At 60.4% G+C, this 26,038-nt stretch overlaps 1 protein-coding gene across 2 annotated transcripts in view; it reads right to left on the bottom strand.

The window, feature by feature from the left end:
- Positions 1–1,608: 1,608 nt before the first annotated feature.
- DOCK6 (dedicator of cytokinesis 6) overlaps positions 1,609–26,038 on the bottom strand; it is a 42,470-nt gene continuing 18,040 nt past the window's right edge. The window contains exons 15-50 of one of the 2 annotated variants that reach the window (XM_039250982.1): positions 24,738–24,855; positions 24,583–24,653; positions 24,250–24,388; positions 24,062–24,163; positions 23,315–23,401; positions 22,679–22,910; positions 22,248–22,409; positions 21,368–21,531; positions 20,753–20,857; positions 18,734–18,826; positions 18,411–18,506; positions 17,659–17,799; positions 14,386–14,499; positions 14,129–14,299; positions 13,635–13,774; positions 13,377–13,546; positions 11,263–11,423; positions 10,929–11,111; positions 10,467–10,593; positions 10,094–10,178; positions 9,898–9,994; positions 9,631–9,765; positions 9,188–9,340; positions 8,871–9,029; positions 8,631–8,731; positions 7,373–7,565; positions 7,140–7,283; positions 5,486–5,617; positions 5,378–5,392; positions 3,937–4,062; positions 3,750–3,839; positions 3,281–3,517; positions 2,752–2,895; positions 2,562–2,668; positions 2,140–2,301; positions 1,609–1,836 (exon numbers count right to left, since the gene is read on the bottom strand). In XM_039250982.1, the coding sequence (XP_039106913.1) occupies positions 1,794–1,836; positions 2,140–2,301; positions 2,562–2,668; positions 2,752–2,895; positions 3,281–3,517; positions 3,750–3,839; positions 3,937–4,062; positions 5,378–5,392; positions 5,486–5,617; positions 7,140–7,283; positions 7,373–7,565; positions 8,631–8,731; positions 8,871–9,029; positions 9,188–9,340; positions 9,631–9,765; positions 9,898–9,994; positions 10,094–10,178; positions 10,467–10,593; positions 10,929–11,111; positions 11,263–11,423; positions 13,377–13,546; positions 13,635–13,774; positions 14,129–14,299; positions 14,386–14,499; positions 17,659–17,799; positions 18,411–18,506; positions 18,734–18,826; positions 20,753–20,857; positions 21,368–21,531; positions 22,248–22,409; positions 22,679–22,910; positions 23,315–23,401; positions 24,062–24,163; positions 24,250–24,388; positions 24,583–24,653; positions 24,738–24,855 (4,699 nt within the window). In that variant the 3' untranslated portion in view covers positions 1,609–1,793. The remainder of the gene's footprint in view (positions 1,837–2,139; positions 2,302–2,561; positions 2,669–2,751; positions 2,896–3,280; positions 3,518–3,749; positions 3,840–3,936; positions 4,063–5,377; positions 5,393–5,485; positions 5,618–7,139; positions 7,284–7,372; positions 7,566–8,630; positions 8,732–8,870; positions 9,030–9,187; positions 9,341–9,630; positions 9,766–9,897; positions 9,995–10,093; positions 10,179–10,466; positions 10,594–10,928; positions 11,112–11,262; positions 11,424–13,376; positions 13,547–13,634; positions 13,775–14,128; positions 14,300–14,385; positions 14,500–17,658; positions 17,800–18,410; positions 18,507–18,733; positions 18,827–20,752; positions 20,858–21,367; positions 21,532–22,247; positions 22,410–22,678; positions 22,911–23,314; positions 23,402–24,061; positions 24,164–24,249; positions 24,389–24,582; positions 24,654–24,737; positions 24,856–26,038) is intronic. The other variant, XM_039250983.1, reaches the window with a different exon arrangement.

The following is a 26,038-nucleotide window of genomic DNA, read 5'->3' on the forward strand; positions in this document are numbered from 1 at the left end:
AGAAGCAGGAGAGGAGAGAGATGCAGAGAAGGGGAGGCGGGGCACTCCGAGAGGGGACAGGTAAGGGGGTGCGGGGTCCGGGGCGGGCCCGAACGTCCTGCGGAGTCTCCCTGAAGCCTCACTCCCGGCCAAACCCGGAAGTCTCTGGGGTCTTTCCAACCCAAAGACCCCGGCAGGGGTGACCCCGCCCCGTGCAGGGAGGGGGCGGGGCCTGCGGGGTCCCGGGCTAATGGCAAACAGCTGCCGCTCCCCACACCGGCCCAGCAGCCAGGCCGAGGCCCAGCCCGGCCGGACGCCCGGACGCCTTCCCGCCGTCTGGGGCCTGGCTCGGCTCCGCCACGGAGAAGGGCGAGGGGGGACAGAGTGGGGGTAAAGAGGTAGAGAGGAGGATCGAGATGGGGGAGACGGGCAGAGGGAAGACAGTGACGGGGGAGAGGGGCAGGACACCTGGAGGATGGGGCTGGGGAAGAGAAGCGGGGACGGGGGTCAAAGACGCGGAGGGGACAGAGACGCGGGGAAGGAGACACTCAGAGTCCGGAAAGTTTAGACCTAGATGGTGGAGGTGGACGCAGCGGCTCGTAGAGAACGGCGAGGTCGCGCCCCGGGGTTGGGGGTGGGTGCGGACCACGCTCGAACCCCGAACCGGACTCGAACCCCGACCCAGCCTCAGGTCCTACTCGCCTCGCGCGCTCCGGCCGCCGCCGTCCCAGCGTCCCGCCGCCCGTGCGTCCTCCGCGCGCCACCGCCCGGCCGCCCGGCCCTCGGCGGTAGCTCCGCCCCCGCCCTGCCCCCTCCGGGCCGGCCCCGCCCCCAGCCGCCTGGACCGCGGGGTGGGTGACGGGGCGGGGGGGGGGTGCGGCGCCGGGAAAACGCGACCGCACCTGGACCGCAGGTGTGTGGGTGCGCGCCCGAGCGGCCCGGTGTCGTCTCGCCGCTCCTCCCCTCTCCCCCAGAGCAGGGCCCACCCCGCCGCCGCAGCTGGGCGCCGCGGGGGGCGGGCGGGGGCGGGGCTGGCCGGGGCCCAGCTCCGGGAGGGCGCGGGCGGCGGCGGTGGCGGCGGGAGGTCACCCCTCCCCCAGCCGGCCCAGGGCTGGAAGCGGCCCAGCACAGGCCTGGTACAGGGTGGCGTGACCGCCGCGCGGTGGGGAGTGGGGCTGGGTCAGCGCGAGGCGGCACAGCCAGCGGCTAAGACGGGCCTGGCTTGGCAGCCTTTAACTAAAGGCTAAGCAGCCTTTCGCTGCTTGGTGCCTCAGTTTCCCCACCTGTAAAACAGGGTTAAAAACGCTTCCTACGTGACAATGGCATTGAGAACATTCACTAAGCAGAAGGTAGGGGCCTGATGGCGGCTCTCAGGCAAAAAGGCCCATAAATTGGGGCAGTGTCAAGAGTTTCATTCATGTTACTATTATTCCCCATGGGCACGTGGCACTGTTATCTGTGTGTTGACCCCTCTACTAGAATGTCAGCTCCACAAGGGCAGGGATTTGCCTCTGTTGTGACTGCTGTGTTCCAGGCACCCCGTGAGTTCTGAGTCTGTCAAAGATCAGGGCGTGTGGACAGACCGTGCTCACATGACCCAGCTCCCAGGATCCACAGCAAACAGACTGCTTATGAAAACCATTTTAAATTAGAAAAGGTAAGACGCATCAGTGCACGAAGATGGGAACGGAGGGCCCAGCCCCGTGTGCAGCAGGATCGCCCCACAGCCCAGTCAGTGCGCTGTGTGGGGAAAGGCACAGGCGGCGGGGGCCTGGGTGCGGGTTCTTCTGGGCGTGGCTTCGGGCCGCGCAGGCTCAGAGGTCCGCCTTCCGGAAACTTGCTCTGTTCAAGGAGTTCCTGGGGGAAGAATGAGGTGGGTCAACAGGGCCAGAGGGCTCCCGACTCCCTAGTGCTCATCAGCCTCTCCTCTCCTCTAAAATCAGAGTCTCTCTTGGAATTGTGCCCATTTTACAGACGTGGAAATGGAGGCTCAGAAAGGTGAAGTCACACGTCTGGGAAACGACGCGCCCAGGACCTAGAGCCTGCCCCGTGTGCATGCACGTCCACAGAGTTGCAGGTGTGTGCAAAGCGGTGAGCGTGCGCGTAGACGCGTGCGTGTGTTGACATGCCCATCTGTGGTCGGGGGCCGGGGTCAGGCACCTGAGGCCTGCGGCCGTAGGTGCCAGCGGCTGGGGCAGGCGCTGGGTGAGGAGGGGCTGCAGAGCCTCCCGCAGGCGACAGTAGTTCCGCTCCAGCTCGCGGTGGTACTCCTTCTGGTCTGGCCCTATCAGCGCCTTGTTCTTCCGCAGGGCGTCCTCACACCTGAGAGACAGGGCAGGGCGGCAGGTGCTCAGGAGCAAGCCAGCCTGGGGGTGGGGGGCGGTCCCTGGGTGGGGTCAGGAGCTACAGTGGAGTCTGATAGGTGGAGGGAACTTAGGGAGGCGGGGCTCCATGACAGACAATGATACACAGAGGCTGTATGGGGGTCAGGAAGGCAGAGCCGTGATGGGAGGGGGGACGGAGGGGGGAGGGGGGACGGAGGGGGGTGGGGGGACGGAGGGGGGCGGGGGGGGCAGGCCTACTTCTTGCAGAAGTCTTTGAAACAGAGCCGCAACTTGTTATGATGCCGAAACAGTTTGGGGTCTTCCGGGATCTCTGCCAAAAACACCTGGGCCACCTCCAGGGGACCCTGCAGGGGGGGCAGGGCTCGTGAGGGTGTCTGCACGGCCCCTGGGGCGCCTCAGGCAGCCTGCAGGCCCCACTGGCCAGTACCTGGTTCACAGTGGGCCCCACAGAGCCCTGCAGCACCATCTGCAGCATCTTGGCGTCGGGCGGGTCCTGCTCGGTGGCGAAGGCCAGCTCCCGTGTCTTCTTCTGCATGTCCTCGATGGCCACCTCCACGGGTGTCAGCACTGTCTGTGGGGAAGCGGATTGGCAGGCGCTGGCTGGGGCCTGAAGATGTCCTGCCCCAAGCTCGCCCAGGGCAGCCTGGACCCCTGCTGGTGGCGGGGGGGAGGGGCGTTCCGAGAGGCTGTGTAAGGAACAGCGTGTGGGGTCTTCTGCAGGCCTGCATGTGACAGGGTGGGGGCTCTGGTCTCAGCTGCCTGTGTCTGGCCCTGGGGACTGGTGTGGTGGTGGTCTGGCCTCAGGCTGCCTGGGGCTGGAAGTAGAGGTCGGAGTCTGAAGACTGGTGTTCCGCCGTGGGAGCTTAGGGTCCTCTCACCGCCTGGGCCTGGGGGTCCCCCGGGCTTCCCTTGACCTTGGATCTCCGCATCTCCCTTCCCCCTGGGGACCCACCCACCTCCTCCCGGTGGCACACGCGGATTCGGGTCTTGATGTAGGGGAAGGCGTGGTCTGTGCTGAGCACCGTCTTGCGCTTGTGCTGCTCTGGAAGGTCGCCGTGCGCGCGCCCGTCAGGCGTGAAGGGCGTGCAGAACAGGAAGGTGCGCAGCCCGTAGTTGCGGTCGAAGTAGGTCACGCGGTCCTTGAGCTCGTAGGTGTCGAAGTGCGGCTCCACGTAAGTGATCTGGATGTAAGCCTGGGGCGCGGGGCTCCGGAATGAGGCTCCCAGAGCCCCAGTACACGCCCTGGGGGCTTGCCTTCCTCCTTGCAGGGCCCAGCCCTGGGATCTCCCAAGGAAAAGGATTTGGGGTCCCCAAGGGAGAGCAGCTCTGAAGTCGGCCAGAGAAATAGGGTTTGAGGGTCCCCGGGAAATAGTACTTTGAGTCTCCCTGAACACGGGAGACCCTAGGATGGTCAGGAGCCCTCACCTTCTGTGGGTCAAGCTTGGTCTTGTCCACGGGGTTCGAATCTTTGACAATCTCGACCACGTCCTCCCCAAACCTCTCCGTGTAGAACTCCTGGGGACACGGGGCTGACTCGGGGCCACAGAGGGGCAGCCCCCACTCCGCCCCAGGGCAGCCCCATGCCCATCTACCCCCTACCGCTGGGACGTGCCTCCAGCCGGTGTGAAATCTCAGCCAGCTTCGTGATGGATGGCTCCTTATACACAAACTCCTGCTCATCCAGGTCGCCGAATCGCGCCCCATAGAAACCCACGCGGAAGTAGGTCCCGAACACACGCTGCATCTGTAAGAAGGGGAGCTGTGGCCTGGGAGGCCCCTCTGGAGGTTCCCTTGCCCCACGTGCAGAAGAGGTGGGCATGGGCAGGGGGACCCCAAGAACATGAAGTCACAGGCACAGTTGGGGGGGGGACCCTGAGAATCCTGGGGCATGGTCCCAGATGACCACCAGCAGCCCACACCCTCACTCTTTCCCCCCAGCCTTTATCTCCTGCCTCCCCCAAATCTTTGTTCTCATGTGACACAAGCCCCTAGTTTCTGATTATCCCTCTCGCCCAAGCATTTTTTCCGAGTCTGGATCTCAATATGAAATTAGGATTAGGGCTCTGTTGCTAGGGCTCTGTTGAGCACAGCTGTGTCCTCAATGCCTACAGGGCTGGGTATACAGCAGGTGCTCAATAAATGCTTGAGTGGCTAAGGGAATGCATAGCTCTCTGGGACAGAGGCTCTGGCTTCCTTGTTCCAGGGCGCCCTCCCACCACCAGATATACTACCCTCCACCAGAAAGAAAGGGGGTAACTCCGTGTTCACTCACCAAGGCCGATCCGAGCAGGGTGGGGTGGGCACAGGGTAATGGTAGGGAAGGGAGAGACAAAGTCATGGGAGAGGTCAGAGGCAAGAGGCCCCAAGCTCCAGGGTCCCAGTTTATGCTGCCCCATGAGTACCATTCTTTGGGCAGACACCAGAGATCTGGGGAGGGAAGGGACATGCCCGGCCCCCACCCAGCCCTCCCATCTTGGCTCTGGGATCCTGCCTTCTTTGGCCAGAAAATTCTCCCCAAACTAAGAGATGCCTAAAAATAGACCCAAGTGGGGGAGAGGCGGGAGAAGGGGAGCACTAAATGGCAACGGGGAGCAGAGATCCTGGGGAAGGCTGGGGAGACAGACAGAGACCTGGAGAGACTGAGAGAAGGGTGTTGATCAAGACAGGAAGAGACAGAGAGACAGGGAAAGGGACCAAGAGACAGAGACAAAGAGAAATACAGAGACAGACAAGGAGGGAGTCAGAGGCCCCCCCTTAACAGGCAGTGACCAAGCTGGCCCTGCCCGAGGGAGGGGTGTCTCTGGAGAGGTCCCAGCTGGGTGAGTCACAGGCTGCCCTCGGGATCTAGGGCGGGGGGGGGGACTTGGGGGACGGAAAGGGGGAGCGGGGGGGGGGGAGGGGGGAAGAAGTGGAGGGTGCGTCATCGCCCAACCAAGCACCAGTCCCTGCGGCCAGGCGGCCATGTTCCTCCAGCGCCCCCTGGTGGTCCCTGACCACTGCTGACCAGCCTGTATGGGGGGCCCCAGAGGCAGGCAGCCACTGGGCTGACTCACCTCCCAGCCAGAGCTCTGTGGGGAGAGAGAAGGGTCAGAGTTAGCTGAGCTGCGGTGGGGGTGGGAGCTGGGGCCAAGGGCAGGGTCTGGGAGGGCTTCTTGACCCACCTGGTGCATGATCTTGGTGAAGGCCTCCTGCAGTTTGCCATGCACAGCAGCCAGCTTCTTGTAGTCTCGGTGGGCTTCCAGGATGGGGATGAGGGTCTTGTAGACCTCGTTTACTGCCTCATAGAGCCCGCCCTAGGGGGTGGGGACACATCAGGATTCCCAGCACCCTCCCTGGTTTTCTCTCCTGCCCGGAAAAGCCCCCCCTCTGTGCTACTGCCCATCCTCCAGGGCTCCATCTTTGATCACCTCCTCCTGGAAGGCCACCCTGACCACCCCACCCCAGGTGGGACACCAGTCTTTCCACCTGGCCCCCACAGACCCTTCCCTGTGCACTCTGCCATGCTTACTATGAGTGCTGTGTACATCTGCACTTTACCCATGTTCCTTCATTGGTGGGAGGAGCCGTTTTTTTGTTTTGTTTTGTTTTTCTTAAATTCCTCAAAGAGAAAACTAAAACTCAGAGACATGGCTCCCCAGGGCCAGGACCTGAACACCAGCCCTTCTGGCCTGCCCAAGACCTTCACACCCAACTACCTCTTGACACGTGGTCATGGCCACTCCTGAGTGCCCCTCCCCCAGAGCCTGGGCCAGCAAGAAGCTAGCGGGCACCCTGCGATGTTTCCTGCCCAACTGTGAGAGGTCTGGTTTATTCCCGGGGAGGCTTTTGTTTGAGCCTTTCACAAAATGATGAAAGCCCCACAGGGGGTCTGGCAGCACTGGAAAAAAAAAAATCTCACCGGAAAACCTAACTCTGAATCTGAGCTGGGCTCCAGACCTAATCACCGGTTCCCAGAAACGTGGGGGACAGGGGAACAGGTTAACATCGCCACTGGGACACGGCCGGCCCTGTAGAGGCCAGAAAACCCCCTGGAACAGGGGTGCCTGTGCGGTTCGGTGGGTTAAGCATCAGACATTCTCTCAGGGCAAGATCTCATGGTCCGTGGGTTCGAGCCCTGCATCGGGCTCTGTGCTGACAGCTCAGAGCCTGGAGCCTGCTTCAGATTCTATGTCTCTGTCTCTTTCTCTCTCTCTGCCCCTCCCTTGTTTGCAATCTCTTTCTCAAAAATAAGTAAACATTAGGGGCGCCTGGGTGGCTCGGTTGGGCGTCTGACTTCAGCTCAGGTCATGATCTCACAGTTTGTGGGTTCGAGCCCCACGTCGGGCACTGTGCTGACAGCTCAGAGCCTGGAGCCTGTTTCAGATTCTGTGTCTCCCTCTGACCCTCCCCTGCTCATGCTGTCTCTCTCTCTCTCTCAGAAATAAATAAAACATTAAAAATTAAAAAAAAAAAGTAAACATTAAAAAAAAAATTTAAAAAATACTCCAACAAAAACAAAGAACAAAACAAAAAAACTAGAGGCAAAGAGATGAAACGAGAGTAAATGCTGGGTGGTTGCTGGATTTGAGTGCTGGGTACGGGTGCGATGGTCCAATTGTCTTTTGGGTGTGCTTGAAATTTTCTGTAATAACACACATAACAGCGGCTGAATGTACTGAAGGCTCAGGACGCCCAGGCCTCATGTTAAGGGTCTTACAGGAAGAGTGGCAGGTAACACGAGCTTGTGAAGCGCCCGGTTGTCCCCTCTGCCCAGAGAGGGACCGGGCAGCAGCTTCGCCCTGAGTGTCCAGCAGCGGGGTCCCCCGCGGGCCTCACCATGGTGAAGTAGGCCGCCGCCTGCTCCAGCAGCCCGACCAGCCCCAGCTCCGTGAAGTGCTTCCCGGAACAGAAGCCCTCCTCGTCAGGCGACAGGATGTCGTCGGAGATGGCCGACTCCTCCAGCACATTGGACGAGATGTTCTGCGGTGGAGGCGGCGTCAGGCCCCGGCGCCGCCCGACGGTGCCACCGCCCCCCCTCCATCCCGCCACCTGTCCCCCGGGCAGCGCACCTGGAACGAGACGCAGCCCACGGGCAGGTAGCGGCTGTCCTCCAGGAGGGCCAGGTACTCGGCCACCAGGGCGGCCGCGTGCACCATGCACTGGGCGGCCTCCGCGTGGTTGCCCAGCTCCGCGTGCTTCCCCGCCATGTTCTGCAACCACGTGAGGCGCAGGTCGGGGGAGCCCTGGTAGCCGCGGGCGATCCTAGCATGCAGGGGGGAGGCAGGGTAAGGAGATGGGGCGGGACTCGGCTTCTCCCCGCTGCCTGCCCCTCGCTTGTCTGCCCCGACTTTGCTTGTTACCCCAGCCATCTGCACCTCTCACCAGCCAAGCTCCTCGGCCGGACCCTCGTGAATGTGGGGCCTCCTCACCTACCGACCTGCTCATCTCTTTTCTCATGCGTCCTTCTTGAATCCCACTGACCAGACCATGTCCTCACCTGGGATCCGAAGCCACGCCCCCTGCTCCCCCATTCCCCTTACTTGTGCCCCATGTCACAGCCCTCCTGTCCGCCCCCCACCTTCCCGGTCTCCATCCCGTTTCCCGTCTCCCACTCCCCAGTTTCTTTTTTTTTAATTAAAAAAAATTTTTTTAATGTTTATTTTTGAGAGAGAGACAGAGAGTGAGCGGGGGAGGAGCAGAGAGAGAGAGGGAGACGCAGAATCTGAAGCAGGCTCCAGGCTCCGAGCTCTCAGCACAGAGCCCAACGCAGGGCCTGAACCCAGGGACTGTGAGATCATGACCCGAGCCAAAGTCAAATGCTTAACGGACTAAGCCACCCAGGTGGCTTATTTATTCATTTTTGAGAGACAGACAGAGACATAGTGCAAGCGGGGGAGGGGCAGAGAGAGAAGAAGACAAAGAATCCAAAGCAGGCTCCAGGCTCTGAGCTGTCAGCACAGAGCCCGACGTGGGGCTTAAACCCGCAAACCGCGATATCATGACCTGAGCCGAAGTTGGACACTTAACCGACTGAGCCGCCCAGGCACCCCACCCACTCCCCAATTTCTAACCAAACCCCTCCCCGCCAAATCACTGGTTCCCTGACCAGTCATCACCGGCTGCCCCCTCACTGTCTCTCCCAACTGCCACCTCACTTCTCCTTATTCTCATCTGTCGCCATCCAGTGCGTGTTCACCTGGCACCCTTTGTGGCATTCACGTACCTGCCCTCGCCTTACCTGCCCGCTCACCTGTCCCTGTTACCACCTATCCCCCATCAGCTGTCTATGCCTGAGAGTGGCCGAAGGCCCCGCCCGGCCCGCCTCACCTGTACATGAGATCAATGAGCATCTCCGGGTCCTCCTGATGCTCTTTCATCTTCACCGTGTCCGTCAGGATCATGTGCAGGTTGAACATCAGGTCCTGGACCTGCAGCCGGGGAGGGGCCAGGGGCCAGTGAGGGCGTGGAGAAATCACCGAGGCTGGTGGGGCCGGGGCGGGGGGGGGGGGGCACGCAGGCGGGGTGGAGGCACAGGCTGAGGAGGGCGTGGCGGGCCGGCGGGGTCACCTGCTCGGCGAAGGTGCTGTCCCGCAGCCCCACGTCCTCCTCAGCGTAGGTGAGGATGGTCTTGAGCGACCGTCTCAGGTGCTCTTCACTGAAACTCTGCGTCGTCCCCACCAGGGACGACAGCGACATGGTCACCTGCATCTTCACGCGGGCAAAGTTCTGCGGGGAGCCGGGGAGGGGGGATGGGGGGGAAGAGCACAGCCGTGAGGCCTCGGACCCGCACCCCCAAGGCCCGCGTGACCTGACCACATCACCCGTCTCCCCTCCTGCTCTGTGTCTACTGTGCTGACAACCCCCTGGCCGCCGCTCCCACTCACGTTGCCGATCTCGAAGTTCTGGCGCATGAGGAGGTAGAGCGAGGCGCTGGCGTGCGTGCGGATGGTGCTGACGCGGCTGCCGCAGTGCCGCAGGAGCCTCAGGCAGAGATCGGCGCACAGCTCCGTGTCCTCTTCAAACAGCAGCTCTGGGAACTGTCCCCCCCGCCCCAGGCAAGACAGACACTGGTTGGCCCCTCCCCGTCGTGGCACGGAAAGTCCCAGGGGCATCCGTGGCCAAGCACAGTGGGCTCTGGAATCAGACCTGGGGCGAAGCCCTTGCTGTGTGGCCCCGGGTGAGTGACTTTGCCACTCTGATCCTCAGTTCCGTCATCTGTAAGCTATGGCTAAGGAGCGTCTGTCTCACGGGGCTGCTGAGCGCATAGTAGGTGCTCAACGGGCGGCGGCTAGGACTCTGACGACCGTGACTGTCGAGCGGGGCTTACCTTGGACACCAGGGCTCGCTGTGTGGCCAGGCCATGCTGCAAGAAGAGGGCGCTCTGGGCACTGCCCAGACTGTACAGCACCACCTTGAGCACTGCGCCTAAGATGCTCTCCCGGGCCTCTGACAGCATGACCGTCTGAGGGGTCAGAAATGCGGCCGTTAGGGACTGAGCAGCTTGCAGCGTCGGGGAAAGAGGGCTTCTAGAGCCAGAGATCACGAGGCAGGGTGATGGGGTCAGAGGCCAGGGAGAGGCTGGCTCAAGCCCCACCTGCACGACGATCTCCAGTGTGTCCAGGACCACCAGGCTGGCCTCGGTCGCCAGGTTCCCGTCCACCAAGGCCTCGTGTTCCATTTCTTCCTTGGTCCTGGAGGGGACGGGACGGGGGTGCGCGCTGAGCTCCAGGGACACCAGTTTCCCCGGAAGCCGGTGTGACCCCAGCAAACTACTTCCTGCCCACACCCACTTGTCCACACGGTCCGAGGTCTGTCTCCAGTGTGTGACGCTCTTCCGCCAGCGGACGTTCTCCTGGGTCCCAAAGGGGCTCCTCTCTGTGCACGTTCGCAGACGTGCGGAAACAAAGACACGTGACCGTGAGGAGCCGCGCTTGGGCATTAAGTTACACACGTGGGATAAGCCGTGACGCACACGCGTGTGAAGGGCACACACAGTCAGCCGTGAAGGACACGTGAGGGCAGACAGGGAACACAGACCCCCGTGGGCCCGGGGATGACGCACGCGCGTGTTTCTGGGAAAACTGAGGCCCCTTCCTGGCGTCCCTCAGACAAAGGCTGGGAGCAGCTGGTGGGGACGTGCACCCGGGTTCGCTTCCCTCTCACCACGACTCCGTCGGACCATCTCCTGTCGGGCTCCGATGGTGCCCAAGATGGCTTCCTCCAGACGAGCCTTCATGTCCAGTGACTTCTTGAATGTGAGGCTGTTGATGCGCTCAAAGGCCTTTTTCCCCTGTGGGGACAGAGGATGGATTCAAAGGCCGACTCTGCCCTTTTCTGTGGGACCAGGGCTGCTTGGTCCCACTCAGTGGGTCCTTTCTGACCTCCAGGATCCTGTGCTTGGAGACACAGTTCCCCCCTTTCCTGAAAGTTCTTGGCACCTTCCAAAGTCTATTCACAAAGGCAATTCCCCTCTTTCTCTTTGGCTCAGCCCAGAAACAGTCCACCCCTTTATCCTCAAATCCGCAGGAAGCTGTGCATGACAGTCCACCCCTTCGCTCCCGCCTGCAACATCCCACTCAGGCTGCCTCATAGAGCCCGGCCCCAGCCCCACCCTCACTCCCATACCTTGTACTCAAAGGCAGCCAGACAAAGGTATAGCAAGTCCAAGAAACGACCCAGCTGAGGGAGGGCAAGGTCAGCAGCCCAGCGCTGCAGGAGGGCCGGCTCAGCATTCTTCAGGACCCACAGGACACACACCAGTAAGGTCCGGCTGGACTCGGCAGAGAGGGGACAGCCTGAGCGAGAAGCCTGGGGCCAAGCAGGGGAGAGGGTGTTCAGAAGGGACGGAGCTGATTTTCATTTCCTCCAAATTAAGATGAAGACCATCCCGTCAGTATATCATTACATAACTTCTGTGACCACGTTGGATTGTGTCTCTGGGGACCAGCGCCATACTCACTGCCACTGGGCCCTGGGAGATGCTAGCCCGGGAGCCAGGGGCCAGGGGGCCACCCGCGATGGCCATGGCCACTGAGGGGTTGATGGTGCCTCCGATGTCCCCTTCCCCATCCGTGTCCGAGTCAAGCATCGAGGCCAGTCTTGACCGTTGACCTGGGCCCTCTGGGGGGAGGGGCAGGAGGACAGAAGAAAGAGCCCTTGATAAGTACTCTCTCTGTCTCATAGTCTAGCTCAAAGTTCACCTCCTCAGGGAAGCCATCCTGATACCCTGCCCCCAGACCAGGCTGAGGTCTCCCGTCATCTATTCTCAGAGCTCACTTTTTGTGCTTGTACAACTGCTTAGTAAGATCCACAGAGGCCTGAACCCCCTCTGCTCTGGCTGCTCCTATATGCTTAACACGTAGAATATGGCCTGGCCCACAGACATAACAAACAAGGATGTTCACTACAAGGATGGTGACAATGATGGCAACAATGGCAGTAAGAAGAAGAATTAATAATAATAAATGCCGCCATTGTTATTACAGAATCAGTTGGCACTTAGAGTCCCTTATGTGCCAGATGCTATCGTGAAGTACTTTGAAAACATTAGCTCTTGGGGCGCTTGGTGGCTCAGTCAGTTAAGCGTCCGACTTCAGCTCAGGTCGTGATCTTGTGGCCCATGAGTTTGAGCCCTGCATCAGGCTCTGTGCTGACAGCTCAGAGCCTGGAGCCTGCTTCATATTCTGTGCCTCCCTTTCTCTCTGCCTCTCCCCCGCTCATGCTTGCGCTGTCTCTCAAAAATAAATGTTAAAAAAAAAATTAGCTTTTAATCTTCAAAACAACCCTACAGCATAAATACTCTTATCATCCCCACTTTATGGATGAGGAAACAGGCACAGAGAGATTATGTCACCTGCCTGGGGTCACGCAGCAGGTAAATTAGGTCTTAACCTAAATAGTCTGGTTCCAAACTCTATGATCTTCAGAGAGTAGCCCTCATATCCCCCTCAAAAAAAGTTTTATCAGACAGGAGCTGCCGATAAATACAGAACTGGTCTCACCCAGGAGAGTCTTAGAACATCAACTGAGCTTAATTAAAACTCCAGGCCAGCTTAATCTAGCTTGGTTCCCGACCAATGGAGGTGATCAGCCCATTACCCCATCTGTGTAAGAGAGGGGGAGAGGAGCCCCTCACTGGGAAAAGATGACATTGCCTCAATCACGATGCTTCGTTCCATACAATGCCCATAACACAATAGCAAATTACAAGACAAAGGAAGAGGCTGGGAAATATGATTGATAAGAAAGAAAACGACAACAGAAGGAGGCACACAAACTCCCAAATGTTAGCAAATGAAGACTTTAAACCATAAAGAGGCAGAAAAGACAGACAAACGTGGCTACAAAGCTGAGAAACTTCAATAGAGAATTGAATTAAAAAAAAAATCGAATGGACATTTTACAGCCGAAAATGATAACATCTGAAAACTCAGAAGACTGGACGCAGCCAGAGGAGAGATCAGCAGTGAACCCGAATACAAGAGAGCAGAAAAGTCTGCCAACTGCAAACAGATTGGAAAACAGAACAGAGCACAGTGGACACATGTGATGCGATCAAAAGGTCGAACGTACGTGTAATTGGAGTCCCAGAAGGAGAGAGGCGAGAAAAGGAGGCAGGAAAAAAAAATTCAAGAGATAAAGACTGAGAATTTCCCCCAAATGGGAAGGGGGATCAACCCAGAAATCCCAAGTCTGTGCTTCTAACTGTAACGGTCCTCCAGTGAACGTGGAATAGCCTCCCGAGGCTCCCCACCTTCCTCTCCTCGTATTCTCTTTCTAGAATATCATGGTAGACTACTCCCATTTACAGTGGGGTGACTGTCCCAGTATGCTGCTGCCCAAAGCTCCACATACCCCTAGGAAGTGTCTGATGCCACCACTGTCCCCATTTAGCAGGCTCAGAGAGGCTGATGGCTTTCCTGGGGCCCCACAACAGCACCCTTCAACCCTGTCTCCTGACCCCTCCACCCGTGCGTTTATCCCTAACCCTGCGCCCCCGCCTTTCCTGACCTGAGCTCGTGTGATCATCCAGCCCCGGGGTCGGGTAACCCCATCCTGCCCCGGCCCACTGACCAGCAAAATCATGCAGCCGTGGCAGCGTGTCCCGTGCCAGTGACAGCAGCGGTAGGTACAGCTCGGCCACACGGGCCTTCACGGTAGCCTCAGTGTAGCGGGGATCAGCGTCATGGCCACAGAGCAGGCTGTGGACGGCGCTGATGGCCTTCTTGTGCAACAGGGATGCCCTGTTGGCGAGGGAGGAGCTCAGGATGGAGTGGGCGTGGCCCCTGGACCCTTCCACCAGCCCTGGGGCCAGAGGGGGCCCGTGCTCACCCCTCGGCCTCAGGGTCCAGGGCCAGTGCCAGCTCCGTCAGCAGGAGTCCAGCCAGAAAGTGCTGCTGCCGGAATGGCCCACTCAGCTCGAACATGCTGGTCACCTTCGGGTCGGGGGCCTGGCTGGAGAAGGTGGAGCTCTGCAGAGGGAAGGAGGAGGAGAAAGCGGGGACGGCAGGAAGGAGGCCAGGGATCAAGGGTCAGAGGCGAGCGCCTAGAGTTACCCACATGTGAGGTGACTTGCAGTCGGAGGGCTGGGAAACACCACATGGAACCCCGGCTGGGAATTAGGATTCAGGGGTGAGAAAGGAGAGGCTGGTCCTCTGGGGGGAATTGCCGAGAATGAGGGGTCGGAGGTGAAGGGTCGGAGGCAAGGGGTCAGACTCCCCGGGCAGCGGCCCACTGTGAAGCGGACGTCGGAGGGACCCACAGGGGATGGGTTCAGGCAAGGGGTCACAGGTCAAGGGGAGGAGCCAGAAGAGAGGCCAGCGCACCTGGGAGGTAGTGGAGGATACGGAGGGCGAGGGTGAGGCTGGGGGCGACAAGGGGCAGCAGGGCAGGTTGAGGGTCACGTAGTGCTCATGGCTGCACAGGATGCGGGTGAAGTCCATGCGCAGGGTCAGCAGCAACGCTGGGTTGGGGGCCGACTGCAGTCGCGTGGCCACCTGCAGGGAGAGGGTGGGGCGTGACCTTTCCATTGCTCTGCCCACCCCCCACCCCCCGTGGTGTCCCCACTGGGCCCACCCCCTACCTGCTTGTAGTGGGCTCGGACTAGGCTGAAGACGAAGCCGCGGTCCACCAGGGACAGCAGATCGCTGAGGAAGAAGGCCAGGCTGGCGTTGAGGCGCTCGGCCAGCTCCGCGTCCTGGGGGCATAGGGTGTGTCAGCCCGCGCCCGCTGTCCCACTGAGCCTCAGGCTCCGCACTGGGCCTGGCTCTCGCTGAGGCCACCAGGGACCTCCAGGACCCGCCTCACTGCCCCACAGCCTTGGGGCTTCTTGGCACGTTTCTGGGCTCCAGATACGCCCGGGCTCCTGGTTGTCCTTCTCTGGCTGTCCCTTCCCTCCGAGCCCCACGGTTATGTGTCTACACGCCTCGGGGCTCTGTTCAGAGCACTGTTTTCAGAACGCCTGGGTGGCTCCGTTGGTTAAGCGTCTGACTCTTGATGTCAGCTCAGGTCCTGATCTCACAGTTTGTGAGTTCAACCCCCCACGTCGATTCTCTCTACCCCCTTCTCTCCCTCAAAAGTAAATAAACTTTAAAAAATAAGATAGAAAAGGGGCACCTAGGTGGCTCAGTCAGCTAAACTTCTGACTTCGGCTCAGGTCACAATCTCAAAGTCTGTGGGTTCGAGCCCCGCGTCGGGCTCTGTGCTGATGGCTCAGAGCCTGGATCCTGCTTCAGATTCTGTGTCTCCTCCTCTCTCTGCCCCTCCCTGGCTCATGCCCTGTCTCTCAAAAATGAATAAATGTTAAAAAAAAATAATAAACTATATAAAATAAAGTCATCTTAAAGAAAGAGGGGCGCCTGGGTGGCTCCGTCACTTAAGCGGCCGACTCTCGATCTCCGTTCAGGTCATGATCCCACAGTTGTCATGGGTTTGAGCCACACATCACAGGGTGAAGCCTGCGTGGGATCCCATCTCCCTCTCTCTGCCCCTCCACACCCCCCACTCTCAAAAATATATAAATGTTAAAAAAAATTTTTTGTTTTAAAGAACGCTGTTATTTTTCCTTTCAGTCGATTTCAATGACACCATATCGATGCCAGAAACTGGCTGCTCCGTCCCCCCACATCCTCTCCCGTCTCAGAGTATTGGAGTCCTCCAGAGTTCAAGGCTGGGTAAAGACTACATTTCCCAGCCTCCCTTGTAGCTGGGAATGACCATGTGACCACATCCTGGCCAAAGGGGTTTGGGAAGCAGTTCTGTTCCTCCTGTTCCCACTCCCAGTCACGCCTCATGTGGCAGGCGCAGCGCTGAAACACAACGGCCAGCCACGCCCACCCTGCGCAACCCCCTGCAAGCCACCCCTGCTCAGAAATCAGCTTTGGTCACATGGAAACTGCTCGTGATGATGTCTGGGCAAATTAACTTCTGCTCCAACTGATACACTCCCAGCAATCACAAGCATCCAGGGAGCATCTACTACGTGCCAAGTCCTGTGACCCAGACAGACATGGTCCTTGCTGGTTGTCCGACTCACAGTCTTGGGGGGGTTTGGCAGGTAGACAATAAAGAAAAAACTTGGAGATACTCCCGTGTGTTTTCAAGGAAATGTAACAGGGTGCTGTTTTGAGAGAAAGCCCCAAAGACCAGAAAAAGCCAAGAGGAGAAAGGCATCCTGAGCCCAGGGCATAGTAAGTGCAAAGGCCCTGTGGCAGGATGTGTGCCTGGCAGATGTGAGGCACAGCCAAGAAAGCTACTATAGATTTGAGGCCTGGCTAATGCTTGTTCTGCCCTCACGTGCTCATGGGCCACTCCATGGCTTCACAAGGTAGCCTCAGTGGCCCTCAGTTCCCTGAAACCCAGAGAAACAAAACACGAAACCTGCCTTATCTCTGAGTCCACAGGTGGGCAGAAACTGTATCTTCCTTGTCTGCTGAGCCTGACACAGTCAGTGCTTGAGAAAACGTCAAGGGAAGCCATGAAGCCACTGGGGCCCATCGCAGATGCCTCACCAGCAGCTGTGACAATGCTGCGTCTCGGGGTACTTCTTCCTGCAGCCCTTTCCGAGGGATGTTTCCTCACAACCTGAGTCAGCCCCTGGGAGCATCAGCCCCTGGGAAGGCTCCAGTGGAACAAAGTCGAGAACTTTGAGACCGGCCCAGAGGTCGCGGGAGATTGCACAAGGGCTGGCTTGGGTTCGGCCAGCATTTCAAAAATCTGGAAAGTTCCTTTTCAAATCCAGAAGTCCCATCTCTCCTCAAAAATCAGGCGTCCTGGCCACAGCTAATGGGTACGTGCCCTCTAGTCCACCATAAGCCTCACTCTCCCCAGGTGGTGAGGGCGTGGGCTCTGGAGATGGCGGCTTGGGTTCAAATCCCCATTCTGCCCTTTCTCAGTTGTGTGGTATCGGGTCGTGACCCAGTCATTCTCTGCCTCAGTTTCCCCATCAGTAAAATGGAGAGATAGCGATAATACTTCTTGGGGGTGGCTGGGAGAATTTAATATGATCCATCTAACGTGTTTAAGATACATGGTAAGCACTGGGGCGCCTGGGGGGCTCAGTCGGTTAAGCATCTGACTTGGGCTCAAGTCATGATCTCACGGTTCTTTGGTTCGAGCCCCATGTCGGGCTCTGTGCTGACAGCTCGGAGCCTGGAGCCTGCTTCAGATGCTGTGTCTCTCTCTCTCTCTCTCTCTGCCCCTCCCTCTCTCACGCTGTCTCTCTCTCTCTCAAAAATAAACACTAAAAAAATTTTTAATAAAAGATACACAGTAAACAATAAATGCCCAATATTACTACATTATCATTGTTATTATTGCCCGCCTAACTCCTGTGAACACTGGAATTAGTGATCCAGGACCTGGACAATCATCAAGGTCTGAGAACACCAATGTCCATTTATTGAGCACTTACTGTATCCCAGCCCTATGGTAAGGGCTAATGGATCTGTTCTATCGTCTCCCCACCCTCATCAATTCCCCATTCCCAGCGCTGTTCACTCTACTCCAGCCACACTTACCTCCTAACTGCTCCTCTAACAGCCCAGGCATGGTCCGGCCTCAGGGCCCTTGCACTTGCCGTTTCTACCGCCTGGAAGGCCCCTTTCCCCTGACATGGCATAGAGCGCTCCTTCCCCTCCTTCAAGTCTCCTCGAAATGTCAGCTCCATGACCACATGAATTTGAGTGTGTTTTGTGCACTGCTGTGTCTCTAGCACCCAGCACGGGGCTGTACAGTTAGTGTGCACAAATAGATGCTGAGTAAACAGACTGATCTGGCAAACGGGTTCATGGTTCCCCGCCCAGCCAGCTCGGTGTCCTCTCTCAGACTCCTCCCACTGAGGCCCTTTCCATCATACCTTGTACACCCGGGTGATGACTTCCAGGCCCACAGAGCCCACGAGGGCTGCGATGTCGTCCAGGAAGCGCCCAGGGAAGCGAAGCTTCCGGGGCATGTCCAGCCGCTGGCCCAGAAGCAGGTGCAGCGCCATGCTTTTCACCTTGGGGCAGTGCGAGAGTGAGCAGGGGCTTGAGGGACTGGGGGGCTCACTAGAAGGGGGTAGGGCTCGGGGGACTGTGAGTGGTGCTTTCGCAGCAAGGCAGGGGGGGTAGAGGTGGGCGTAAGGGGTCCTGGGCGGGGCTTGAGCCGCAGTGGGCGGGGCTTGAGTGGGTCCCAGGCAGGGCTGGGGAGGCTGAGGGAGCAGGGAGGGGCTGAAGCTGGTCTCCTGGGGTGAAGCATGTGGGCGGGCCAGAAGGTAAGACCTGGGGAGTGGGGCTTGAGGGAGCCCACCTGGGTGGGGCTGGATGGCCCACCAGGCGCCTTCGGAAGAGTTTGGGGGCAGAGTCTCAATTCTGATCACAAGCAGGGGTCTCTCAGTGCTCTACAGTCTCACAGGGAAGGTGGGGGGGGAGTCTTCTCTCTGCCCAAGGGGCTTCAGGGGGCCTCTCTCCAGGAAGAGATCCCCTTGAGTGTCTCTGATCTCTCTGCATTGGGGGGGGGGGGAGTCTCTGGGACCGTCTCCCAGGGGTCGTAGGGGCAATCTCAGGGAGCTTCTCTCCCCGAGGAGAGGGCGGCCCCTGGTGTCCATCGGCGGGAGGGGGGGCGTCTCACCATGAGCTGGAAGAAGAACCAGGCGTGCTGTAGGACGGCCTCTCGCACGGCGCTGCCGCTGACCACCCACTGCAGGGCCAGCTCCTCGTGGAGCAGCTGGGGGCAGGGGCAAGGGTCACAGAGAGCTGAGGGGCCCGGGGGGGGGGCGTGACGGGGGGGGGGATGCAGCCGGAGGGCTTGGGGTTAGCGAAGCCAGAGACTGCGCGGGAGGGCAGGGAGCAGAAGGCGTGAGCACAGGCCGGTTCCCGGGGCCTTCTAGACCCTGCTGGGCTTCGGGGCAGACAGGAGCCCTGGGGCCAGCGCTGTCCCCTCCCCCCCACTACCTTCTGCACAGTGGGTCTCGGCTGGCCGGCTGGTGGGGCCAAGGAGAAGCCCTCGAGGTAGAAAGAAGTTCGGCTAGAGCTGCAGTCGATGGCCTAGGATGGGATGGGGTGAAGAGGATGGGATGGCCGGGGGGCGAGGGACGGGGGACGGTGGGCGGGATGGACGGGGACAGCGAGTCCGTGTGGACGGGCCGAGGGGGCGCACGGATGGGAGAGCGGAGGTAATACCGATGATGGTGGGTGATGGACGGGAAGAGACGCATAATGAAGACAGAGAAGGGCGCGCCCAGCAGGGACGAAGGCGGCGGAGGAATGGGGTGTGGGTGCACACGGGGAAGAGGGAGGGTGCGGTCATTGGAGGGCGGGTGAGGATGGGAGGGAATCGGGGAGGTGGGGGTGGATAGAGAAGGGCACCGCGGTGCAGGAGAGGGTGTAGACGGGGGAGTGGAGTATAGACATGGGGTCAAAGCGAGGACAGAGGAGGCGGAAGAGGAAAAGAGACAGGACAGAGATGAGAGAAGGTGCTGGCTGGTGCAGCGAGAGCAGCCGAGAGCCCTGGCTTCCAGGCCTGGCCCTGTTCGAGCCTTGCTTGCAGCCTTGCGTGGCCTCAGTGCCCCCATCTGTGAAACGGGGATGGGGACCCATGCTCCACTGTCCCCTCCTCCTTCGCTGGTCAGGAGGGGAGGCTGCTGGCAATGAGATGGAGCCGGCCTCACCCCTGGAGCCTGCACAGGCCTCGGCGCTCGAGCGACCCCCCCACTCCCACAGTCCCAGCAAGGCCCTGGCTCCTCAGAACACACGAAATGGGCCACCCCCTGCTAAGGCCAGCCTCAGTGTCACCTCCTGCCTGGAGGGCGCACCCTCCTACCACCTGTCCCCTCCTAGATGGTCTCCAAGGCCCAGGTGACGCCCCAGAGAACTGAGGGCACTGGGGGAGGCCCTGTTAAAGACGCTGGGGGGTCTGGCAGGGCCCATGAACCCAGATTTCCAGCAGTCCCAGGAGACGACTGTCCACAAGGTCCCCTGCTGACAGCGGCCCCCCGCCTGCTTTCAGTGCAGGTTGCCTGGGTGATGGGCACGGAGCTGGAACCAGGTCTGGGGTCAAGTGTGCAGGAAGCTGTCCCTGTGTGGCCCCCTCTCAGTGCCCAGGGGGCTCTGGTGGATTGGTCCCAACGTCTGCATGTGCCTCTTCCTCCACCGGGAACACCCCCCCTTCACTGACTGGCTCTGTCTCACCCTTCAGGTCCCGGCAAAAATGTCACCTCCCTGGAGAGGTCCCCCCCTCACCCCCAACCATAAAGAGGAAGCCGGTGGCTCTGTTTCTGTTCGTTTCTTTTTACATTTTCACCCCTGACTTAGAGACTCATGTTTGTGTTCAATCGATGTCTGTCTCCAAGGCCCAGGGGCCAGGCTGGCCCAGGAAGATCCTGCCTGTGCTGCCCCAACTATTCCCAGGCTCAAAACCACTGAGCTCAGCACACTCCCTGGGGTCTTTACCACATGTGCGTCTGCAAACTCAGAGCCTCAGGGACAGAGCAGGCCTGTACTGAGGACCCAGGTCTGCCTGGAGGCACAGCCCCTCCCCACACCAGATCCCAGGGAGGGGACAGGATGGGAGAGCCCAGAGGGTCAGCCCCAGCCCTCTGGCATCATCCAGGCTGCCACACCAAGGGGACAGTGGAGCCTCCTGAACAGAGTGGATTAAGGACAGAAACAGGCCATGCAAGGCAGTGAGGTTATAGTGGCTTGATTTGCATATCATTTGCATGCTATCTGCATACCACCCTTTCCCTTCTGTCTCTGCCCGAGGCTGTAGTCGGTATGGCAGCAAACGTCTGGTTCAGATACAGATAACCTTGACGCCCACAACACTGACTCTACAGCCCCTAAGCAAAGGCAGGAGGGGTCTGCCGCCTCTTTTGGGCAGCCCCCCTGGGTTAGTGGGCCACAGCCAGGAAGGTGGGAGGAGCTCATGCTGAGATGGGGTCACACACGTGCAGGGGCAGATGGGGAGGGCACCTGTCTGGGGTCGGCCCCGCAATAAGGGGGTGCCCGTCGCAGCACAGCCTTGCTGCCTCCTGGAGCATAAGCAGAATTCACCCAGGAGTGTGAGCGGTCGATACCCTGGAGATACATGGGTAGGTGGTGGAATCGACGGGCAGAAGGTCGAGAGAGCAGCATGAAACACCAAGCGCGAACACTGCCCCGGACCATACACGCAACCCCGGAAGATGTGTGTGCACGTCCGTGTGTGGGGGCCACGCGCATACGCTCCCTGTGCACATACGTGCGTGCAGTGTGCATATATGCACTCCCCGTGCCCATGCGTGCGTGGGGTACGTGAGTATACGCGCTGGCATATACACACACGCGGGGTTCGCGCACATACGCACCTGCTCCCCTAAGCACACGCTGCTTTTCTCAGCCAGGCCAACCTCCAGCTGCCCAGCCTCGGGTCACCCTCAGGTCACCCTCGGGGCCCAGGGCAAAGCCTGAGTCACAGCTCCAGACTCAAGTGTTCGTCCAGGCTGTGGCCTGGTGTTTTCCATCCTCTGTCAAAACTGAGACCCCTCGCCCGCCCACCTTGCAGCCGTGGCCTCTGAGGCTAGAGATCCCGGGGTCCCCGCACCCTACCTTGCTGGCCAGGATGCGGGAGACCTCGTCGTCCACAGAGCCAGGGGCCACGGCCAGGTCGGGGTTGCTGCTGCTGATGCTCTTAGAGCGAGCCAGGTAGAGGCTCGCGGGGCGGCCAGGGCCACGGGCCAGCGTGGCGGGCTGTACCGCCATGGGAGGGGCCCCTGAGGATGGAGGGAATGTGGTCAGCCCCCTGCCCCTGATGCCCGGAGGACCCTGTGCCCCTCCCCAATCAGCTTGTCCTCGGTGGCATCGCTTTCTTTCTCTGAGCCTCTAGGATCCTCCCCTGTAAAACGGGGATGAGAATGGCTGCTGCCTCGTAGTGATTTAAAGGAGACTGAAAAACCCTGAGAACAGCGCCTGCGCGTAGTAAGTGCCCAGAGGGGCTCGTGGTTATTACTAATTACTTCACAAACAGAAAAGAACCCAACTTTACTGAGTGCTGTGCTGGGCACACTGTATGGATCACTGTATCATTTAATACTACCGGCAGCCCCATGATGGGGTTACCCTTATTATCTTTGTTTTACAAATAGAAAACAGCCCTGGAGAAGTGAAGTCACTTGCCCAAGATCACAGGGTTTATAGGAGGCAGAGCTGGGATTCAAACTCGGGCAGCCTATCTGAGTCTCTGCTTTGAGCAACTGAAGGTGCTTGTTGACTGGCTGAATGACCCACCACTGGTCAAGCAATAGAGACCACGACCCTGGGGGTATGGGGAAGAGTGAACAAAAACTCTCGTCTTTTGCAAGTTGCCCAAACCTGCCAAGGCCTGCACAGCCCCTGGGCCTTTGCACATGCTGTTCCCTCTGGGACTGGGATGCTCTCCTCCTGGATGTCTCCTGCTCCCACCCCCCCAGGGCCTCCCACCAGCACTCACCACTTGGGAGGCTGGGCTCAGTGCCCGGCAGGCGGAAGGCATAGTGGACATAGGCGGCCAGCAGCGGGCAGTGGCCACGGGCATCCTGGGCAGCCTCTAGGCTCCGGTGCACAAGGCTGACCACGTGGGCCATTGCTTCGAAGGCCCCACGCCCTAGGTTCACTGCCGGGCAGAGCACAGGTCAAGTTCCAGAGCCCTGGGCCTCCCGCCTCCCAGAAGGAACCTCTCACCTCCCACCTTTCCAAGGGGTTGTGAGGCCATCAAAGGGTCACAGCGGACCTGCTCTGAGCCCGGTGGGTTGGGAGCCATTTTTCAGAGAGGAACACTGAGGCCAGAAAGGAAAGTGAGCTATAGGGGGTCACCCAGTACCAGGGGACCAAGGGGCCCTTTTCCAGATGGGGAAACTGAGGGCTGAGGCTGCGGCCGCTCACCGATCTGGCCGCCGATGATCGGAGGCCGCACAACCAGACGCACGAGCTTGTCTAGCACGTGGTGGGAGAAGGCAACAAGCGGCTCGGGGCTGGCGAGGCGCAGCGCGGCGAGGCTGGCCCGCAGCTCCTGCTCCACCGTCCCCTCGCTCAGCACCGTGTCCTTGAGGCGGAACGGGAAGGCCCCCTCCTCCAGGACATGCACCAGCGTGAAGAACTTGTCCAGGTGAGGGTCCTGGGGGTGGGAGGGCCCGGGATGAGCAGGGAGGGGCCGGGGCTCCATGCTGGGGAAGGGCCTGGGGGTGGCGGGGGTGGGGGCGCTCCTCGGGCCGGAAACCAAGGCTGGGGATCAATGGACTGACTATGAAGGAGGAAAGGGATGAGCACTGGCTCGAGGGAGGAGAGAAGAAGGGTGACGGCAGAAGCAGGACGGGACAAACGTGGGGAAGAGAGACCCCGTGAAGGGCCAAGGCCCCAGCTGGGATGGTCACCAGCATGGCTGAGTCAGCAGCTTCCTGGGGAGCCTGGCCTAGTTGACCGAAGTCACGTCCATCCGTGGCCCGAGGCCAGGCCTCCCTGGTCAGCGGCAGCTGTTGCTCAACCCCAGGGCCGGGCTCCTGGGTCCCCCCCAACCCCTACCTGGGGGTGCACAGAGGACACAGCAGTGAGCTCCACGCTGAACACGCCCTTGTGACCGTCCACCCAGCGCATGCCCGGCAGCGCCACCTGCAGGAGGAACGCGCCAGGTGGGGACCGGCCCGCCCTCCCACACTGAGCGCACTGAGCAGCCTTTGCAACACTGTGGCTGGAGCACTGCCCCACCTGGGGGAGCGGCTGGGCCCCCTGCCCAGCCCAGGGGGGTGCAGATGGGAGGGGGCACTGTAGGGGTTCCCTGGGGAGGCTGCAAGCCCAGGACACTAACGGAGGAACAGAGAAAGGAGGCCCGGGGGGAATGTTATCGAAGGGAATGAATCGGGAAAAGGGCACTCGAGAGGACTTAAGGCCCGCAGAGCATTAATGACGGCTCAAGGGTACGTGGGAAGGTGACAGCATTAATGGGGTGATGGGCCCTGGGAGCACTACTGGGGCGATCGTGGTCAAGAGGGGACGCAGGATTGCTAAAGGGGAACCAGGCCAGAAAGGCAATGGGGAACAGTGAGTGCAAAGGCCAGGGGGTGGGGGGCGGTGAGAGGCAAGTGGGGGACAGAGAGGGACACATGGAGCAGTAATGGGGGTGACGAGGGGCCCTGGAGGTTGTAACAGAGGACAACAAGTGTCCCCAGGGGCCTGATGGGAAGGAAGGCAGGGCACGAGACGGGAGGGGAGCCCAGGAGTGTCATCGGGGGACAAGGCTCGGGGCGGTGGGGCAGGGACCAGGGCACGTACGTCTGGAGTGAGCACGGAGTAGCTGGGCGGGAGCTGGTCCACGGACACGGGGAGGCAGAAGGGGCCGGTCCTCAGGCGGCCGTGCTGCAGCAGCGGGATCCACTGGGGGGAGGCCGGGGGTCAGCTCCGGGGCCGCGCAGGGGCGAGCAGGGTGGGGGCGCGGGGGTGAGGGCGGCCGGGAAATTCACCGTAAAGCCCACAGGCGTCTCCAGGGCCGTGCCCGGCCGGGGCTGGCAGCTGACATGGTAGAAGGTGAACAGCAGGTGGTGGTTCTCGGTCACGCAGGCCGGAAGGCGCAGCTTGAACTCCTCGTAGAACTCTGGGGACCTGGCAGGGGGGTTCCGCTGGGGACTGCGAGCCCCTCGCCCTGCCCACCCCTCCCGGGCGTGCGATCCCCGTGCCGCCTGGCCCCCCGCCTCCAGTTCCCTCATTAGCTCTCCCGGAAGTGGCTTCCCCCCTCCTCTGCCCCATCCCTCCTCGGCCCCCATCCCTCCTCTGCCCTGCCCCCCGCCCCCGCGTACTTGTTGTGGTAGACCACCGGCGTGAAGGCCTCCCGGGTGAATTCGCTGCAGCTGGACTTGCCAAAGATGACCTGGGGGAGGGTGTACATGAGGGGCCCACCGGGGACGTCCTGCCCACGATGCCCCGCCATCCTCCCCCAGGCCCGGCCACTGACCGGCAGGGCCTGGCCGGGGTCCTCGCCCGCCATATACTGCACGCGCACGGTGAGGTTGCGCACGGAGCCCTGGCGGCTGCTGAAGTTGAGGCTGTGCGGGTACACGTACAGCAGGTTCCTGTGGGGACAGGGGGGCATCAGGGGGACAGGAGATGCTGGGCTGCTGGCACAAGCCCAGCCGGGGACCCGGGGGGACAGCGGCCATGCAGCTGGGGCACCAGGCGGGAGATGCGACTGGCAGAGCATGGGGGACAGACGGACACCCTCAGAGCACAGATGGGGGGACAGTGCAGATGGCGAGAACACAGAGGGACTTCGGGGGCACTATGAGGCATGGGGAGGGGCCAAGCAGGGACAGCTGGGTGCTCAGGCTCAGAGTTCCAAAAAGTGGCCCAGGTGGCCACCTGGGCGACCCGGCCCTCCCTGGGCTCAGAGGCCTGACCGCCCTTCCCCCGGGAGAAGCCACTGGGGTTATGAGGCTTGTCTCTCAGGTGGAGAAACAGGCCAGAATCAGAAGTGGGGCTGGGCTAACAGCAGAGTTCTGCCTCTCTCTCCCCCAGGGAAAACTCTGTGCGAGCCCCACCCTCCCTCTGGGCCTCTGATTCCCTGTCTGTATAATGGGGGCCCTGAGCCTCCCAGCTTAAATACCAGCAGTGATAAAACCGTGACAGTGACAATGATCGTGCCAGACGTTAACGTGGAGCCTGCCGCATGCCCAGCTCTGTTCCAAGCGCTCAGTGTGAAACAACACATTTACTTCTCTAAGCAGCCGAAGAGCTGGGGATGAACGTCACTCCCATTTACAGGCAGGAAAAAGAGGCGCGTGCCCACATTCAACCAGGGAGCAAAATGGCACTTAGCATTGGTCCGGGGCACACGTGGGTCCTGGAGCCAGGCTGTGTGGCCTTGGGAGAGTCTCCACCACCTGTACCCTACGCTCCCCCCCCACCCCCAGCTTTCAACCAGGCCAACCCAGACCCCAGCACCACAGGCCCACGGGCGGGGAGTGAGGAGCCAGCTACCATAATGGCAGCTGAAAACCCGTCTGGGCAAACCATCAGCGATCTGCTGCTGCTGTCCTATCACTGGACATTGTCATCCCTTCCACAGGCGGAGAAACTGAGGCTCAGAGCCACAGTTCCCCCAGCAGGGCCCGGGCTGGTGCTCTCCCGGTGCCCGCAGCCCACACCTGGCCCCAAGCCCCAGCCGGCGTGATCTCAGCGTGGCCTAGCCAGACGTTCGCCTGATGCAATGGTCACACCACCGCCAGCCCCTTGCGCAACACGGGGCGCACAGCTGGC

This window comes from Hyaena hyaena, unplaced genomic scaffold (genome assembly GCF_003009895.1).
Source record: "Hyaena hyaena isolate Hyena2069 unplaced genomic scaffold, ASM300989v1 scaffold_392, whole genome shotgun sequence".
In the NCBI taxonomy this organism is placed as follows: Eukaryota; Metazoa; Chordata; class Mammalia; order Carnivora; family Hyaenidae; genus Hyaena; species Hyaena hyaena.